At 37.4% G+C, this 19,803-nt stretch overlaps 1 protein-coding gene across 1 annotated transcript; it reads left to right on the plus strand.

Annotated features, from left to right (window-relative positions):
* Nucleotides 1–464: 464 nt before the first annotated feature.
* LOC110801845 (nuclear matrix constituent protein 1) lies at nt 465–9,691 on the plus strand. Its single transcript, XM_022007259.2, has 8 exons — nt 465–1,182; nt 2,220–2,429; nt 3,372–3,625; nt 3,754–4,024; nt 4,096–4,179; nt 5,556–7,669; nt 9,000–9,180; nt 9,262–9,691. Exons 1-8 carry the CDS (start codon nt 880–882, stop codon nt 9,553–9,555), a joined length of 3,711 nt encoding a protein of 1,236 aa, XP_021862951.1. The 5' UTR covers nt 465–879; the 3' UTR covers nt 9,556–9,691.
* Nucleotides 9,692–19,803: the final 10,112 nt, after the last annotated feature.

A 19,803-nucleotide genomic window follows, 5' to 3' on the forward strand; every position in this document is an offset into this window, starting at 1 on the left:
GTCCGTTTCTGAAAGTTATTTACACTTATGCTTTATACTATTTTTGGACATTAAACTTTACTATTTACCCCTCTTACCCCACAACATTTATCACTTTTCATTCACTTTCTCTTATTTTATTCATTTTCCCTTAGACTTACCCACATTTTTACACTCTCCACTTACTTTATCCATATTTTATTACACTCACCCACCTTTTTACACACTCTTCCCTTTTTGTTTTAATATTTGTGCAAATAGTACCCGTAAAGAATATTATGAAACGAATGTAGTAGATAGATACCTACCCTCATTGTTGGTAGATTCATAAGTGGTAGTAAGTATGTTAATTGGTGGATGAAAGTCCAGCCAACTCTCCATACATTCATATGATACGGAAGTGTAAAGCTCTCATCGCTCGTAGAGAATGAGAGGTTGCTATAGGGAGGCAAACCGAGCATCTGATTAGTTGACTAACTTTGGAGCTGAGTCATATTTGAGGCGATCCCGAAAAATCTTTATGCTATTTTATTGGAGGATATGAGCGGAGCGACTCGTATGGTGCCAGAGCTGAGCAGGAGGCCTGGTGGTGTGGCTGATTAGCTTTCGTTCCTTTTGTTTCTGTAGTGTTTTGTCTGTTTTGTTACTGGACGTTCTGTCCTCTTCATTCACCCAAAAAAAAAAAAAACCTAACCTCCTTTCTTCTTTTATGATTCAATTTTTTTTCACAATCTCTCACTAGTCACTACTGTAAACTCCATCACTGCGCAAACCACCACCGGCTAGCCGTTATACTTTACGGTCGGCAACCTTCTCTCTCCTATTCAAATCAAATAAATTACATCAACGAATTGCATTAACCGTTGCTCCCCCCTAAAAACCCTAAAACAATCATATCCAATGTTCACTCCTCAAAGGAAGGCGCCATGGACTCCAGCGACTTCGATACCAAGAACTGAGCCCAGAATCAACACAAGATACCTTCAAACCCCTTCAGCAAAAGGGAAGACGGCGGCGTTCTTGGATGCCCCACCGATTCCTCCACCGACGAGTTCGCTTGCGGCGGCGGAGAATGTTGTATTTGACGGAGGCAATTTGGAGGATTGGAGGAGGTTTAAGGAAGTGGGTTTATTGGATGAGTCTTCTTTAGAGAGGAAGGACCGTCAGGCTACGCTTGACAAGATTTCCCGGCTTGAACAAGAGGTTTGTCTTTGGGCTTAATTTTTCTAATTGTGTTGATTTCATTGTTTTTTGTATATTGATTTTTCTGGGTATTTTTTGAGTATTTCAGAGTTAGATTATGGGTTTTGAATTGAGTGTTTGGGTTTTGATGAGATTTCTTGGTTTTTAGTTCTATAAACCCTACTTAGTGATCTGCTAATTAACATTAGATTTTCTTGGAAAGACATTAAAATTGTTATTGTTCGGTATTTGGGACATTCATGCTTGTTGTTCTGAACATGTGCTTGTGTTTGAGTGATAGGGAGATTACAGAAAACTACTCATGGTTTTAATCCATACATTCCGAAAAACAAACCTTGTTGTAAATGATCTGAGAGGTAGGGAAGGCAAGATGTACAAGTGATAAAGTTCAGAATTTTTAATCAATGTTTTCGCATTGTAAATCAGTAGTGATCATTAAAATCAAACTGGGTTTGATATTTAGAGGTTGAGGTAGTATTTACTTTTTGGTTTCATGGTATGGATTATGTACACTTTATTCTACTGCTAGTCTTTAAAATTTTAAAGTTATTACGAGTTTGATTTTGGTAACTACATACCAAATTATAACCAAGTACAGCGATGCATATGATGATATGGAAGGAACTGATGTAAGAGAGAGGGGCGCTTTAGGTGTTATCTTTATGAGTAGTTATTAGTGTCTTGCATACTAAGTTAGCTAGTTTGTTAGGGGAAAAGCTCTATATAGCATATTAGAGAAATGGAGAATTGTGTTGAATATTGTTGAGAATTTGGTTGAGCTTTTAAGAGTTCATAGAATCAAGCCTCTCGAATGCTTGAATATCATTTAAATTTTCTGTAATTTCCACTTCATTAATCAAAATTTCTTCCTTAGAATCTGCTTATTTGATGTCTAATCTATGTCCTGCTTATTTGATGTCTAATCTATGTTAATTCATAGCAAGATGTTTTCTGTTTCGTGTCACCGTTTTGCTATTTATTGCTTTATTAGTGAAGGTGTGGATATGTCTTTTAATCAGTTTACCTTTTGTCAATAGCTGTTTGACTACCAATACAACATGGGGCTGTTGCTCATTGAGAAAAAGGATTTAGTTTCAAAAACTGAAGAGCTAGGGCAAGAAGTTTCTGAAGCGGAAGAGATTCTTAAACGTGAACGGACTGCTCATCTGATTTCTGTTTCTGAAGCGGATAAGCGAGAGGAAAATCTGAAGAATGCTTTACAAGTTGAAAGACGGTGTTTGGTTGATGTATGTTGTACCTTTTTCTTATCACTGGACTCTATCTTTTTTGTCAGATGCTTCTGTTAGATGTTTTAATCTTCTTGGTCGAATTTGTACATCACACCAAAAGATGTGCTGCACTTTGTTCTTCCCAGGTAGCCTTTTCGAATGATCAGGATTTTTTTCATAGCATGAGTGACTTAGATGGATTTTTTCATTTTTCTTTACCCTGAGTGACTGTTTTATACTTTGTTATGTTTTGAACTAGTTGCATGCTTTTCATTTGTATTTTGATTAATTAAGCTACAAAAGTTGCTAGTCTCTATTTTGCAACTTTTTTTATGTTTCTTTGCAGTGTGTAACCCCGACACTAATGATTTTAGCAAAGTTGTGACATCAAAGCCATTACAACTTTAAACTAGCTCAAATAAAATATAATAAAAATCCTGTAAACTAGTTTCTAAGAGATTTTTTTTTTTAATAATGTCAAGCTGCTGAACTTGATAATTTCCTTGATATGGCTGTTGAATTCTTCTGGTTGCCTTATTCCTACGGTGCTGTAAATTTTCCATGTAATTTACTAATAGTTGTGTAAATTTTGAGGATCTTCTGGCGGCTCTGGGTGTTTCCTAGTCCACATGCTCCCCAATGGAGGTAAATTTTGGACGCACAGATATATGATTTACCTGTTTTCATGAGTTTGAGAGTCATGTTATATGATGATATGGAATTGTACATTGGGTTGAGCATCTATACTATTTAGTAGTTACTGGTATGGTTCTTTTTTTTAGATTATGTAGATGGACGGTTACTGGTTCAGATGGAGAACTGGCGCCATCAAGTGATTTCCGTGGTGTGAATTTTCATAGTGTGCGCTGTCTGCTTATATTTAATTGCACCCTTTTTACTTCATTATAATTGCCTTGTATGGTGCATCTAACTTTGATGGACTGTAATTATCTATTTCAGCTTGAGAGAGCTTTGCGTGATATTCATGAAGAACATGCAAAAAACAAAAATACATCTGAGACTACTGTGGCAGATTTAAATTCCCGTATGGAGGAACTTCAAAGACAGAACTTGGATGTCGAGAAAAGGTCTCGTACAGTGGACGCCAAACTTGCTGAGTCAAATAGAAAGAATTCCGAGTTAGACAGGAAGCTGCAAGACTTAGAAGTCCATGAAAACATTCTTCAGAGGGAGAAATTATCATTAACCCAAGAGTATGCAGTTTAAGTTAAAAAATTGGCGTAGGATTTGTTTGCAATTGATGATTGACTTCACCCAGCAACTCGATATGGGTTTTAATATTCCTGCCCGTGTTGACTGTTTTAAGCGTTTAACTTTTCAGGCGAGAATCCCATGAGTTATATTTTCAGAAGCAGAAGGAAGATATGATCGAGTGGGAGAGGAAACTGCAAGAAGGGGAACAAAGACTCTGTGAGAGTCGGAGAATCCTTAATGAGAGGGAGGAAAAATTACATGAAATTGATATCTCTAGCAAAGTAAAGGAGTCAAACATTGTGGAGTTACAAACAAAGATTGATTTGGCTAATGAAACTTTGAGAAAAGTAGAAGATGATGTAAAGAAACAATTAGTGGACTTGGATATAAAGGAGAAGGTGACTTTCATTATCACTGTTTATATTTTATATACCTGACATCCTGATCTTCTTCTTCTGCGTTATTGTAGAAAGCGGAAGCTATAAAATGCAAATTGGAGGCAAGGGAAAAACAACTGCAAGAAGAGGAGGAAAGGATTAATGCAAGAGAAAATGTAAGTTATAATTCCAAGTGGGGGATTTTGTTTAATGATCCTAAGAGCTTTATGATGCTCATTTGCAATAGAGTCCAAGATTAATTGTTATGTTATTATTTAAATATAATGGACTAAATTATTTTATTTAAATATAATGGTTAACTAAATTTCAAGGGGTAGGGGAAGACCTAAGAAAACTTGGAGGAAGGTGATTGAGCACGATATGAGCTTTTTTGGGATTGAGGAAAATATGGCGTTGGATAGGACAGAGTGGAGGGAGAGAATATACATCTTCCATTTTTATGTTTCTTTCTATTTTTATTTTTATTTTTTATTTATTTTTTATTTTATTTTTTAAAATTCTTTTTAATTCTTTTTAATTTTTTTTTAATTTTACATGCTATTTTGAAATGTACTTATTTTACTTATTCATTTATTTTAAACTTTACTTATTTTTTATTATTACTTACAATATTTTTTCTATAATATATATATATATATATATATATATATATATATATATATATATATATATATATATATATATATATATATATATATATACATTTTTCTTATATATACATTTTTCTCTTATCTTACTTTCATTAATTCCAGTTTCTCTTGTTTTTTTTCTTTTTTTTACTTCCTGCTCCTTTCTAGTTTGATTGGTGACAATGACGATCTCCTACGATGATTCATGTTAGCCGACCCCAAATCATTTTGGGACTAAGGCTTTGTTGTTGTTGTATAATGGTTAACTAAATTGCCTGCGCTTCTTTTTAATTCTGAAGTAGGACAATTTGCATATTGGATTAACCATTAAATTTTAAGCGGCCACTATTTTATTGCTGGGGTACGTGTGCTTATTTTTTACCTCCCCTTGCCACTTTGAAAGGAGGAGCTTTTTTGGAAGCATCGTTCTTCTCATTCTTTCTTTAAAATAAACAGTTGTCCTGGTAATGATAGTCATTTACGTTTGACCTTCTTTCTGAAGGTCTGTAATGTGAAGAGGTTGTGATTTTGTTCCTGTTATGCGTGTTGCTTAGTTATGTACCCTTTAATGGCATATGTAACTTATGTTCTTCACAGAAACTTAAATGAATTGTTCAGAAGTGTCATGGTTCAAATGTCTGGGCCTATCAGTACATGGTATGATGGTACACAGTACACACAATGCAAGCCTGGTCCATATGAGATGCTCAAATTGTTTTGAAGTTAATCAATTTTGGAACATATGTATGGAGATTGTTGTGATAAGGGACTCTTGTCCACTGCGTTTGTGTCTAATGTATGCTCCACTTCATTATGGTGCTTTCTTCTGTTGATTATATGGACTGTGCAAGTTTCTGAGCTAGATTCTTGAAAACTTTGTCATTGTCTTTTTTGCGTCACAGATGGAGTTAGAGAAGCTTGAAAATGAGCATAAGGTTATGCTCAATGCCAAAATGCATGAATTTGAGTTAGAGATGAAACAGAAAGAAGCAGCTCTTGAGGAGGAAATGAAAAGCCAAAAGGAAGCAGTGGATCTTAAGGAAACTGAAATCAATCATCTTGAGTTGAAGCTGAGTAAAAGAGAATTGGCACTGGACAAGAAATTAGAGAGGTTGAAAGATAAAGAAAAAGACTTCGAAGTAAATAATAAAGCTTTGAAGGAGCAAGAAAAATGTCTAAAAGCTGAAGCCAAAAGACTGGAGGTGGAGAAGAAACAAGTTAATACTGATAAAGAGAGTTTGGAGACTTTAAGAAAGGAGATTGAAATGTTGAGAGATAATGTAAGGAAACAGGAACTGCATATTGAGGAAGAGCGGAAAAATCTGGCAGATGCAGAGAGAGAAAGGTTGGATAATCTTCGGTTGCAGTCAAATTTAAAGCAGGAGATAGACAATGTGAGGCGTCAGAATGAGCTAATAGAGAAGGAAGCTGCAGATTTGAAGCTTGAAAGGGTGAAGTTTGAGAAAGATTGGGAGGCATTGGATGAAAAACGATCTATTGTGGATAATGAGATTCAAACGTTAGCTGAAAAGAAAGCGAATTTTGAAAAGCTGCGAAACTCGGAAGAGGAGAGACTGAAAAGGGAGAGAACTGAGAATGAGGGGCATCTCCATCTAGAGTTGGAGAGCTTTAGATTACAGAAAGAATCATTTGAAGCTAGGATGAAACAAGAGAAGTTAATTTTAGCTGAAGAGGCTAAAAATAAGCAAGCTCTCATGTGTCAAGATTTTGAGCAGCAGAAACAGGATCTTTATAATGACATGCAGAAAAGACGGGAAGAGTGGGCAAAGCTGGTGGAAGAAAAGGAGAGAACTTTGGAAGATATGAGGTTGAGAGAAATGAGTAGTCTTAAGCATCTAAAGGAAGATGCAGAGAAAAATAGGGGAGAAATGGAAATTGAACATCGTCACATTCAGAAGGAGAAGGTGGAACTGGAATTAAACAAAAAGCAGTTTGAAGAAACTCGTATTGAGATATCTAAAGATATTAAGGCTCTTGATAATCTTAGTAAAAAGCTGAAGAAGCAGAGAGAGCAGCTGGTCAGTGAGAGGGGGCACTTTGTTGCTCTAATTGAAAAGATAAAGTGCTGCAAAACTTGTGGAGATTCCGCTCAAGCATTTCTATGTAGTAATATCCAGCTACCAACAGTGGAGGGGTCTTCACATTTCCCTAAGTTTTCTCGTGATGACCAGAATGATGCTAAGGATGATCTTGCTCCCATTAGAAATGTTAATAAAGCAGAGTCTTCCCTTCCTGGGGGAGTTGATAGGGATCCTCCTCAATTAGGTGGGCTGAAGAGACACCTCCGGCAGTGTACTTCAATCCTCTTTAATTTGTCTCCTAAAAAGGGAATTCAAGATACTGGTAATCATGTTATGGAAGAAACTGCACAATCTGCTTCATACGTGCAAGCAAATGAACATGTGAGGGAACAAACTTTTACTGTTGACGAAGTAAATGTCAGGGCAGGAACCTCTCCAGTAGATGATCTAGGACAAACATTTGAAAAAGTTTACGATGCCATGAATATGTCCCAGTCTGATGTTAGAGATGATAACATTGATGATTCTCAGATAGTTGACGAGTTTGATAATGGCAGTGAAGGGCAAGGCATTAAGGAGCCTGAGAAATCTGGTCTGAAGAATGGCCAGCACAAACCTGGGAGGAAACGTGGTCCTGGAGTTCAAAGGACACATTCTGTTAAAGCAGTGATAGAAGATGCAAAGGCTATATTAATGGATGGATCAGTAGCGGAGATGGAGGTGAAGCCAAACGATTCTGTCGGTGCAAATGTGAATAACGAGGAAAAGATTATTCATGCCGACGTGACACATGCTGCCCGTAAGCGCAGGCGTTCTCAGGCGTCTAAAGTGACTGAAAGTGAGCAGGATATTGAGCAGAGTGAGGGAAATGCTGATAGTGTGACAACCGGTGGTCGGAGGAAGAGGCGTCAAACAGTTGCCACTGCTTTACCTACTCCTGGTCAAAAGCGATACAATCTTAGACGTCATACAGTGTAAGCCTTTCTCATCTTGTTTCTTTCGCAAGATACTAGTAAGTGTTAGGACTTGTCTTGGTAAAAATCAGTGCAACCTTCTTGTTTAAATATCTTTTCTTTGCTACTTGATATTCCCTCCACCTAATGTCATTCTTCCATATGATATTTTTCAACAAAAAAACTTATTTTAATAAGATTGGCATGTGGTTTTAAGTGAAAAAATCCCTCTATTACGGGGAAGACAACTCTTTTCTAAATAGATGAGCAATAGCCTGACTGATTTTGGGGATGTATCACTGTTGTCTTCTGTTTGGTATGTTTCAATGGATCATGTCAATAATGAGCTAATTAGCTGGAGCTGTATAGACAACATGGGAAATAAGTTTTGTACAGTGTCATGTATCGTGAACTTGCAACCATTCAGATGAGGGAGTAGCTCAAGGGAATATTTGGTTTTGTGCTACGGCTACTATCCACTATCTATGAACTAATGAATCAGCTGATAGGTCTTTCTTTCAACGGCTTATCTAGTGCATGTACCCAATTTTAGTAGCACCAAACAAATTGGGGCCTTTGAAAGGGCCTGAAACATGATTTAGTGTCCTTCCAGATTCAATAGATTTAACAGTAAGTGCTTGGTTTTAGACGTATTCTTTTTTGGTAAAACAGAAATCTCATGAAACCAAAAAAATAACTAGCAATAGGGCAATTTACCGTCCTGAAAACGCCTTACCCTCCTTCCCAAAGAGAAAAAGTGCTGCTATCCCAACCGTATTAATCAGAAAAATTAAAGATCTGGATCATAGCCTGACTTTTCTGGATCCTCAAATATGCTACTGTGAGCCTGCGATATGCTCTTATCTGATTTATTTTTATGAGTCCTTATGTTACTTCCATGTAAAATTAAGTAAAAGCACGCGGTAAAAGTTGCTTCCCATGCACTCTTCTTTGCAGGTACCTTTGAGTTTTTAATAGCCTAGTTAATGTTTTTACTGATTTTCTTTCCCTTTTTATTTTTTTATTTTTTTTATTTTAACAGGATTTTACTTTTATATTCTGTCTCATAAATTTGGAATACTATTTATATCTTATTCCTCCTGTTTTTGAAAGTTCCATGTCAAAAGTACCCTTCTTTTGTATAATACCCAGGTATTCTAACATTTCAAATCTTGTCATTGGCTGGCGGTTGGCATGTTCCTTAAGGTTTAATTTTAATTTTTGTGTGGTAGAACTATGGCACAAGCTGATATGAAAACTGGAAGTACCCAGTGGCACAGTGGAAGGAATGCTAGTTTTACTTTCTAGATTGCATACCTGGTCTGACATTTTTATAATATATATCTAACAGTGCAGCCTCAAGTGGTAAACCTGAGAACGAGGATGAGGTTAGCAGCAAAGACACTAATCAAGCAGTGCAGATCGAGGATGAAACACCTGCTCAATTGTTGGATGTTGCTGCTGCCAGTGACAGAAAATTACATTTTGTGCAAGTTTCAACCACTAGAAGTGTTGAGTTTTCATCTGATAGGGTGAGGATATTATTATTATTGTAGTTCAATTTTGACTGACATTATTGGTCATTTTTATATGTTGATATTCTTTCAATGTAGTATAATGCAGCCGCCAATGTTGCTGACAATCATGTTGATACTGCAAAATCAGCAAAGAGTAGATTATTTAGTGAAGAAGTAAAGACAGTCGAAGATGCATTGTTGAGTGAGGTCAGTGAAAGATCAGAAAATGTTGAAGAAGATAGAAGCATGGTCAATGAGAATGAAGAAGAAGATGGCGATGAGTATGGCAGTGACGATGACATGCATGAAGATGATGACGGAGATGAAGATGATGATCATCCAGGTCAAGCGTCTGTGGGAAAAAAGCTCTGGAAATTCTTTACATCATGATTCATAAATAACAATCTCTTGTAGTTGTAGCTATTAGTAGTTGTAATTATAAATCCCATGCAGCTTTAGTTTGATTGAACTATAAAATGTGATGAAGTGGAGAGTTAGTAATCTACAGTTGATACTTTGGATATAATATACTCTGTACTCAGTAACATTCAATTTTTGCTTACAAGTTAAGTTACCAACTGCAGTTTACCAGGTAAAAGTAAACCTAGATGCTAAGTTTAAAGCCACCATAGGAGCAGGAGGATCTTGATGAAGGACTAGAAAGGGCTGTCGTAGTTTTAGGTTTTGTAGATTTCTTCCCATCGACCTGAAAATCCTATCCGGTCTTACTTACATGGACTGAATCCTATTTCCTCTGTTCTACAATAGATGCATCGTTTCTCATTTGCGCACTATTCATCAATCAATTTTGACAATCATTTTTCACTGTTGTGTAAGAAAAAACATAGTCGAGTGAGATCAGATATTAATGTTCAAAGAAGTGTATTGGCATACGTGCAAATAGAAATGATGCATCTTTTGCGGAACGGAGGAAGTACAAATTTTGAAAATATGAAAATCTACGAATCATTGTTCTAAATAAACGGTTCACATTACCTATCACGTACAATTAATCTCTAGAAAGAGAGTTTTTTAGAAAGAGAAAATCCTCTCAAACTTTATTTCCGATCTTTTAATTCCTAGTCTTTAGTGCCCTCCTGCTTCGTCTCTTCTGTTCATATTCCCCCTCTCAACAAAACACAAAACCCTAAACCAAAATTTCATCATGGCCTCAAACGATTCCACTTTTGTTTACCCTCATCGAATTGGTATAGTCATGGAAGTTCCTCCTGTAAATGGAGAGGATTCGATTAACTAGAATTGCATTGTTATTGGAAGAACGTGGGATACGAGGGTGTTTTCTGTGGAGTTGGTGCAGCGTCTCATCAACCGGGTCTGGCATCTTCGTGGCGCGATTCGAATGAAGGCGTTTGGTCCCGATATTCTGTTCATATGCCAAAATGAACACTACGCTTTGGAGCTGGATATTCAGGGCTGGGTTCATCTGAAAGGGAGTATTATGGTGTTGCAAAGGGTTCGTGATCATTCCGTGCTGAGCAAGTTAAACCTTCACCTTGCAGAGATGTGGATCTCTGTTGATGGTCTGCCCCTCCAGTTCTCTAATCCGGATGTGGCAGCTGCGGTGGTTGCCCATGTTGGTGTGGTGACAAGGGTGGACGTTATCCCTGCTGTTGAATATCCGGTGCCGTGCCCCCGGGTTAAGGTATTGGTTAATTTGGCAAAACCATTAATTTCAGGTTGTTATTTTCCCACATACGACAATCGTGTCACGTGGGTTCAGTTTAAATATGAAGGTGTGTTAAGATTTTGTAAAAAATGTGGTTTTGTCGGGCATGGTCCTACCACGTGTCGTTCTTCGGCTTTTGCTTCCAAATTCCATCTGGAGCGCCGTTTTAATCAATTCCAAGAACAAGGTCAACGTGTTTTATATGGTCCGACAGATATTCCATTATATCCGAATGCGGCCAGAGGTGTGTTTCCTATGCCAGCTATTTGGTCTACTGTTCTTGTTTTTGGTGACCATGATCAGGACGTCCCGCATGTTCCGCAACATTCTAATGAAGATGATTCTGATGACGACTCCGACGACCCACCACCTTCTCCGGGTGGCCACCAATTTCCCGGTTTATACCCGGTTGAAGACACTTTTGCTTTCCGCGGTGCTGGAAACTTTGTTACTCGTGTGTACGCAACACATCACCAACACAGTGAGTTTGAGGTTGAAAATCCAGCGGTTCTCCAAATGGCAGCAGCGTCCCATTCTGGTCCACCTCCTGCTACGTGGCAGTTTATGGCAATTGGAGTGCCACGCCTTCACACCTCTCTCAAACTTGTGGTCAGCCTTTGGAAGCTTGTCCTCTCATTCCACGTCGTCCGAATTTAGGTGGGGATCACATCAATCAGGTGCATACTCCAGAAAATGACAAAGGCAAGGCAATTTTGATGGATGATGCTAATCCACTTCCTTTGGTGTGTGGGCTACTAGCCAGGCCCAATTCTGATTCTGACTCCTCAATATCTTCTGATTCTGAGGCTGATTTATATTATGATGGTCATGGGCCATGTAGACACCTAATTTGTGTCTCCCCTCTAGGATGATGACGATACCATTATCCTTACTAGGCGGTTGGAATAACTCCAGGCGGAAATCCCAATTGCTAAGAACATTTCCAAAATTCAAGATCCAAAATCTAATCCCCGAACTCGGTACAAAATACAAATTTCAAAATCCAATTTCAAAATCCAAGTACAATCTCATCTAGTAGACCATCCCATTGGTTTTACTAGGCCTTTTTCACTCAAAATCATATAAGACAAGTCAAGTTCGGGCGCCGACCCACAAAACCAAGCATGCCGGGCCCCGTCCCGTAAAACTGGAATTCAAAACCCGAGAAAGGCTTGTTTTTAGACGCAAAATAATGCCTTAACCTCCAAGCAAACACAAAACGCCAAGCCTAGTACTATTATATTCGTACAAAGGTACAACACTACAAGACGAAACAAGGACGGAGCCCGCGTCCTTGCTTTGGCGGCATTCACGCCACGTCACCAGCGCCCAGCGCTGCCTCGGCGTGCTGCGCTGGCGTGTGCTGGCGTCTTGCACCCATTCCTCCTATAAATACCCCTCATTTTCAGCATCAAAAGAGAAAAAAACGAAATACAACGTCATAATACTGACATTACGCCTCAAAATACAAATAAAAAACCCTTCAAAACACATACAAAATTTCTAATTCTAAGCAATTGGGAGCTCCAAAAGGAATTCTTGAAATTTGAAAACTTGAACTTGTATATTGAAAAAAGGCCCGACCTTTGAGATTCAAGTCTCTTAATTTCAAGTATTTCAAGATTCAATACTTCAATATTCAAGTTTTCAAGTTCAAGTTCAAGTTCAATATGCAAAGTCTAGGATATTTGGGTTGAGCAACCTCTCCCAAGTTGAGATTTTTGGCTTTGAATTCGTGTCGGGCGCACTTATTTTTAAGGAGCCGCTTGGCGTTCGAATCTCATGTGCCCAAGTACAAGTTTCAATTATGCACCTTTCAATATTGCAATTTCAATTCCGCAATTTCAATACCGCAATTTCAATACCGCACTTTCAATACCGCAATTTCAATACCGCAATTTCAATTCCGCACTTTCAATTCCGCATCTTTACTTGCCTAGTCCATTTCTAGGCAATGTTGACCTACTCCCTAGTCCATTTCTAGGGGTCTTGTATTTACTAATTCCGCACTTTATTTAGTATTGTGATGTTGCTTTATTGCTTTCATCACCGCACATGCTAAATACAACAAAATACAAGGTTACATCACGCTTAACAAAGATAATTTCTTGGACAAACCGACCTTAGGTTCCTTTAAATCAATCTTTAAAGCAAAGTGACCACCATACAATTAGATATTCTGTTTGCTCTAAATTCAAACCCACATAGTCTAATCTAGGGTATATTTTCGAAAATGTTGTGCCAACATACTTGAATATTTCTAAAGCTCGCGGAATAAGCATTTCGTTCCCGTGCCCGGATCTCACCCATCCGTTTCGAGGATTCAAAGCCTTATCCAAAAAAGAGTCACTTGCGGTCTTTCCAAACGAGACTTTAAACAATGTTTGGTGGCGACTCCTTCGAGGTACAAAAATACGATGGTTTTCTAAAAAAACCCCCTACAATTCTGGCGACTCCGCTGGGGATTTTTCTAATTTCAACTCGAAAATGCGAGCAGATCATTTCGAGCAGCAAAGCCACTGTCTACTTAAGTACTGGATGCCAGCACTGGCGCCAGGCGCAGCCCCTGCGCCCAACGCCACTGCGCCCAACGCCACTGCCTGCATCCAAGACAGTGGCTCACAGTGGCTTGTTGCCCATTTTTGCTCAACTTTTCGTGTTGGGAGTTAGTCTATTTTTGAATCTGGAAGGAAGCTCCCAAACCTCGTGAACGAGTGCCGAAAAACGAGCTTTACAAATACAAATTCAAGTACGATTTCAATTTCAATTTCTAGGCATTTCATGCATTTTTCGAAAACCATATTGTGCAAAATGAATTTCTACCTTTGCCCAAACGGATGTGTTCTACATTCGGGCTAGCCCCGGGGGCAACAAAATGGTGACTCTCCATACGGTTCCCGACCAAAGTGTGTGACCATTTCCGCGCCTACCGAAACTTGGCATTTACTTAACATTTCCGATGTCAAGTATGGAGGCCGTCTTGAAGGAAATAATGCCCTTGGTCCAAGTATGCATATAATATTAAGTCTAATAAATGCGGTTCAGTATTAATTAACAAGTTAATAATTCAGTGAGATCAAGTGAGCTGAATGCCTAGCTAGAGGCCGCTTCAGTTCAAGTGGAATTAATGACATTAATCCACAGCTTACTCTTGACTGAACCCGTAGGGTCACACAAATAGTACGTAAACGGATCAAGTATTTAATGGCATTAAATACTCCATCTATGGATATTCGGAATCGACGGATCTTGGTTTCAATGGGAGCTGAGATCGTCACAAGCAAGAAATGAATACTCCGGAAACGATGATATTACCAGAAACAGAAATATGGATTGTATCGGAAATATAAATATTATCCAAGTCGTAGATGTTGCCGGAAACGGAAACATGGTACGTATCGGAAAATATTATCGGAAATGGAAATATTGTCGGAATCGGAAATATTGCGGGAAACGGAAATATTGTCAGAATCGGAAATATTATCGGAATCGGAAAATAATTCCGGAAACGGAAATATTAAATATTTGTTCGAAACGGAAATTAATTCCGGAATCGGAAATATTAAATATTGTTCGTATCGGAAATGAATTCCGGAATCGGGAATTTAATCGGAAGCGTATCGTACGAATTAGCATCGGACGAGGCTCGCTAGACGAAGGCCCAGCACGAAGCCAGGCCGTCGCCCAACAAGCCACACGCACACGCCAAGCCTCGACCAGGCCCAGTGCAAGCTAGGCCCAGCCAAGGCCTTGGGCGCGCGCGCGGACAAAGGCAGCGGGCATGGGCCGAGGCGCTGTGCGCTCAGCGTGGGCCGCAAGGCCTGCGCGGGTGTACGGTGCTTCGTGCGATGCTCGTGTGCGAATCCTAAAGCTATCGGGATTCGATAAAAGATTAAATCCTAAACCTATTAGATAAAGTTTATTTAATAAGAGTCCTAGCAGGATTCTAATTAAATTAATTCATATCCTAATAGGATTCCAGTTCCTTTTCCATACCTCTATAAATAGGTGCCTAGGGTCATAATTTATAGATACAATTGAAGTATTCTAAAGGTAAGATTTTGAAGAAAAATCATCCACTCTCTTGCCCCTAACCAGCCGAAAATCTATACTACCTTAAGGGCGATTCTAGTTGGTCAAGCTTAAGGCGGATCCGGACGTGTTGTGGACTATCTACGGAGGGACAACACTTGGAGTCCTAAAGACTTGTTCTTGTTCGGTTCGGGCGCAGCTAGGGAGGACACGCAACAAAGTGTATGCATCTAAACTATGCTAAATGATTATGTGTAAATAATATGCTTTCCTGGCTTTATGGTTTTTCTGCATGATTTATGTTTTGTCATATGTATCATAACCTATCAGTGGTATCACGAGCCTCTTATTATTTTCATAATCTAAATTGCATAAACATGGTTAAATATTACAAATTTGCAGAATTAAAAGGGGTGATTAATTTTCGTAATTGTTAATTAATTGCAAATTGCGTTTATTTAATTATATGTACGCAGTTTTTCGGCAGTTTCTTCGTTACTCATCCAAATCGAGTGATTTTTGTGTTAATTTCGCATGTAAAAGGCATTCTAAACTTTTGACAAAATTAGTCTTTTTTGGCCGAACCCAGAATTCCCAAATTCGAAGCCTAACTATGACTTTTCGGAGGTTTTAGTTTTTCGAACGCAAAAGTTTGTAAATTTAAGATGTTAAATTAAATATTTGCGATTCTTGTTGATAAATCTTGAATTTTTGATTGACCTACAGTATATGTTTAACAAGTTTGAATGCCTAGCCTTGTTAATTATACAATCTAATTTGTAATTATGATTAATTTGTTGAAATTCGAATAATTTAGAATTGATTTGTTTTTCATAATTAATTAATAATTTAATTAGATGCCTATGATCAAAAACCACCATAAAAATTGTTAATTTATGTTAAATTTTAAATTTTTATGACCCAGATTTGAATCCATGATTAATCGGAAATTAATTTATTAATAAATTTTCGATTTTTCGCCCTAAAATTATGAAATTAATATGTTTTATTAATTTGTCATTAATTTTGAAATAAAAATTTTAAATTTTTATGCAATCGCTCATAAAACTTGCACGCACAAAGCAATGGACGCTACGTGTTACCCTTAAGGGGTATTGTATAGTGTGGGCATGCGACGACGAGCAATGGAGCTCGTCGCCCATGCGGTACGAATGCAGCGAGCAAGGCGAGTGGCGCGCGAGCACAAGGCAGCAGCCCTGCCTTGTGTCGAGTGCTGCGCGCGTGTGGGCGATGGGCGAGCAGCAATGGCATGGCACGAGCAGAGGCGCGCGCGCGCGAGGGCGAGAGCTGATCGCCCAGCGATCGCAGCTCAGCGCACCAACACGCGTGGCCTCGAGCGCTTGCTTGAGCGAGCGAGCGAGCGAGCGAGCACCATCGTAGCTGCTGCGATGCTATGGGCAGGCAGGCTGCGCGCAAGCGTAGCTTGGCTTGCTGCGTTTGCGCGTGGCTGCTGCGATGATGTGCCATGGGCCAGCGATGGTCGTGCAATCGGTGGGGCTTGGGCGCAAGCCCAAGTTCTCGTCATGTTACGATTGTCGAGTTTTAAATTTTAATTTGAGATTTTCAGTTCATGTAATTTTAATTAATTTTAAAATTAATAATTTAAATTGTTTTCTTGGATTTTAATTTTGAATATTATAATTATTATAAATTTTATTTATTCTAATTATTTTACTAAAATTAAAAACCTTGAAATAATTTAAATTCGGCTGAAAATAAATTAAATAAGTGGATTCAATTATAAATTTATATGAGCTTTAAATTTTAATTAAATTTGTATGTTTCCGGTTAGACCAGAAATACATTTTTATGTTTAAAATTAGTAAAGCATATGAATTTATTGGTTTAAGCGGGAGCCCTTTTTAGGCATAAACTCTTGATTAGGTCTACAAATCCTTTAAGGTTAAACAACTTGATTAGAATTAATAAGGACGGAATAATTGGTAGATTATTGGTGCCCTTGATTAGTTGCTGCAAATGTTTATATGATGCATACAATGTGTTTTAACTAACCAATTATGTGGGCCATTCATGATAATGAATGGATGAATGGTATATATTGTATATGTACTGTTTTGCAGGTTATGAAGTGACTAGTATGGCCCAAATAGGATAGAAAATATGGTCTGCGTACCATTAATTTGAATGTAATTGGTCTAATGCACCAAATTTGTTTTTCAATTTAAATATGGTCTGCGTACCATCAAATAGTTGTAATTAGTTTTAATTATAGCTTATCCTATTTGGAGAAAATGGCGCCTCCCACGGTGAAATTCAAGACGAAGTTTCCATTTTCGAGACGGACTTTGAAGTTGAAGCTTCAAGATGAAGTCGGGCCATACTAGATCACATTTATCTTATGCATGCTTTAAGTTATTTATTGCTTTAAATATGTCTTAATTATGCATGAGATTGTGGCTTGATTATGTTGCATGATTAAGGATTTTAGTTCACTTAAAATCTAACCAACATAGTAAGAGCTTTAAGTCCCAAACTTAAAAATTGAGTTAAAAGGTGCCATGCCAAAATAACACTTACTTGGATATCCTTTACATCGATCTTAGTAATATTTTTCCGCCATAGCGAGGTGTTACTTATCGATACTAAAGGGGTAAGGTACACAAATAATTGTGAGTACATGTTAGTTTTGGTGAAACTCAACGATATAAGTAAGGAGTCCTTTTATGTCGTGGCAAAATCGATAGGTTTACCTAATAAGCTCTTAGACGTACCTATCAACCAAGAGTAGTTTCTAGACTATTAGGAAAAGGATTTTGCTTACCTAAAGTATTTTAGAATTGAGTCAAACATAATGTGCTTAATTCTTCAATGGTTTTAGGGTCTTGGAATCATTTTATTCACACCTGCTGGAACAATAAATTCGAATAAAATGCTAATAACTTGTTTCAATTGCATGATTGCTTTAATTTTCAAGTTATTGTTCATGATAAATGTTTAGACTTTGCATGCTTCAATGTATGTTTTAATTATTGTTTATAATTAAATATCTTGCACTGCAGTAAACCCTTTTAGAAAGGTAACAGTAAATTCCCTCGATTGGTAGTGAATCTAAGAACGATTCACGGAAATGAGAGATGTGAGCAATTTAAAATGTACGTTTCTTTTAGCGACTTTGATGGTTGTTTTCGAATATCAAAGTCGAATGGCAAACCGATTGGTGCTTGTGAATTCAAAATACAATGTAGTTTTGAGATCATAAAGCATTGAGTTTAAACGCTCAACTTTACCAATGGTTAACAACCTAATATCTTTGTCCATTTAATTCTTGAATGAGTCTAGTCCTTAGACATTCGAATAGATCAATGCTTAGTGAACTTTAGAAGCTTCTGGTAAGATCGTCTAGTTGAAACAGAATATTCAACATAAATGGTAAGAACTTTGTTGGAGTGACATTGGACATGTCTAAACAAAGTATAAAAGTCAACACTAGAGAATTCAATTCTTAAGGCTATTAGAAAGGGTACAAGAAATAGGAAAACAAAGGAACAAATGAAAGGAACTTACAATTCCGTTTCTACCTATAAGTTTATGTTTAAAGAGCAGTGACCTAGCAATCAAACTTCCTTGGTATCATATACCGCTTGAGGTTCTTACTTCGGTAATAACTCAAACAATGGAAGCTAGGCTACACTAATGACCTACAAGTGGGAAATGAAGCATGACAATGCTACATTAGTTGTAGGGTCATCTAGTTTGTTTTAAGTCCTTTCAAGGCTGGAACTTAATGGCTATTTTGTTCCATAATCAGCATACCTAAATTTCTGTTTTCAAACACAGAAAGACTCACATTCAAGAAAAACAAAAACAATGTTTGTTTGTTTATTTGAATGAAATGGTCAATTACGGGTTGAGTCAATATGCTTGATTAAAACAAACAACTCTTTAACAATAAAAACTTTACTAGGTTCAAATCAAACCCTTGATTTGAGTTCCAACTAATCTTTGGCATTGTTGCTTAGACCATATCAACAAGTTAACATTCTAAAGCTCTATTTTAAATGGACTTTTGAAAGTTGGTTGATTTCTAGATCAATTCAAGACAAGCTAGTCTTACTTGTTGAAAGTAACAAAGGATATGAATTATTGTTACAACGCCTAGACAATAGAGTTCAAAGCTAAAGAAAGGTTTTATGACTTTATTATGTCACACAGATTTGAGTGAATATAGGTTTATTTACTCAATGTGATACAAGTTTGAATCTGTTTGGCTAGTTCAAAGATTCAGAAGTATAAAATCCACTTGGTAAGTAATCATAAAGATCTAGGATAGATCATGTTGATGATTACTTAAGTCAAGAATGATCATCAATGATTGTGTGTAGTAAATTCACAATCTAGCTCCATAAGATATGGCATATCGAAGTTGGAATAATCGAAGTCAATTAGTACTTGATTCGATCAATGATGAATCATAAAGAATTTTCCTATAATTTCTAAACAAAATGCTCAACTATAACCAAACTAAACCAAATTCGTCAAAGCTATTGAAAAGTAATTTCAGGATATCTTTTCAATTATATATATCTAAAGAGTTGCTAAACTCAGTGGGAGCTTAGTGTTTGTTATTCAACAAACTAAGGCCCAAGTATAGATATATGTTTCATTGTGATTTATTCAAATGAGACACAAGGGTATTGTTTCTACCACGAATTTTGGAGAACATAATGTTTGTTTGCTCGAAATAATGTCCTTTTGGAGATTCGTTTCCAAAATGACAAGTGGGAGAAAATAGACCTCGAAAGTCTTCGAGGCGAACAACAAACATAAAAGGACATTTCGGAGGCTTTTCGAAGTTCTTTAGAAAATCCGAACATGTATTCTTTAAGGACTTTAGAAGTGGCTTTAAAGAATAGACATCTCTTAGAAGACTTTACAAG

Source organism: Spinacia oleracea, chromosome 3, assembly GCF_020520425.1.
Source record: "Spinacia oleracea cultivar Varoflay chromosome 3, BTI_SOV_V1, whole genome shotgun sequence".
Lineage (NCBI taxonomy): Eukaryota > Viridiplantae > Streptophyta > Magnoliopsida > Caryophyllales > Amaranthaceae > Spinacia > Spinacia oleracea.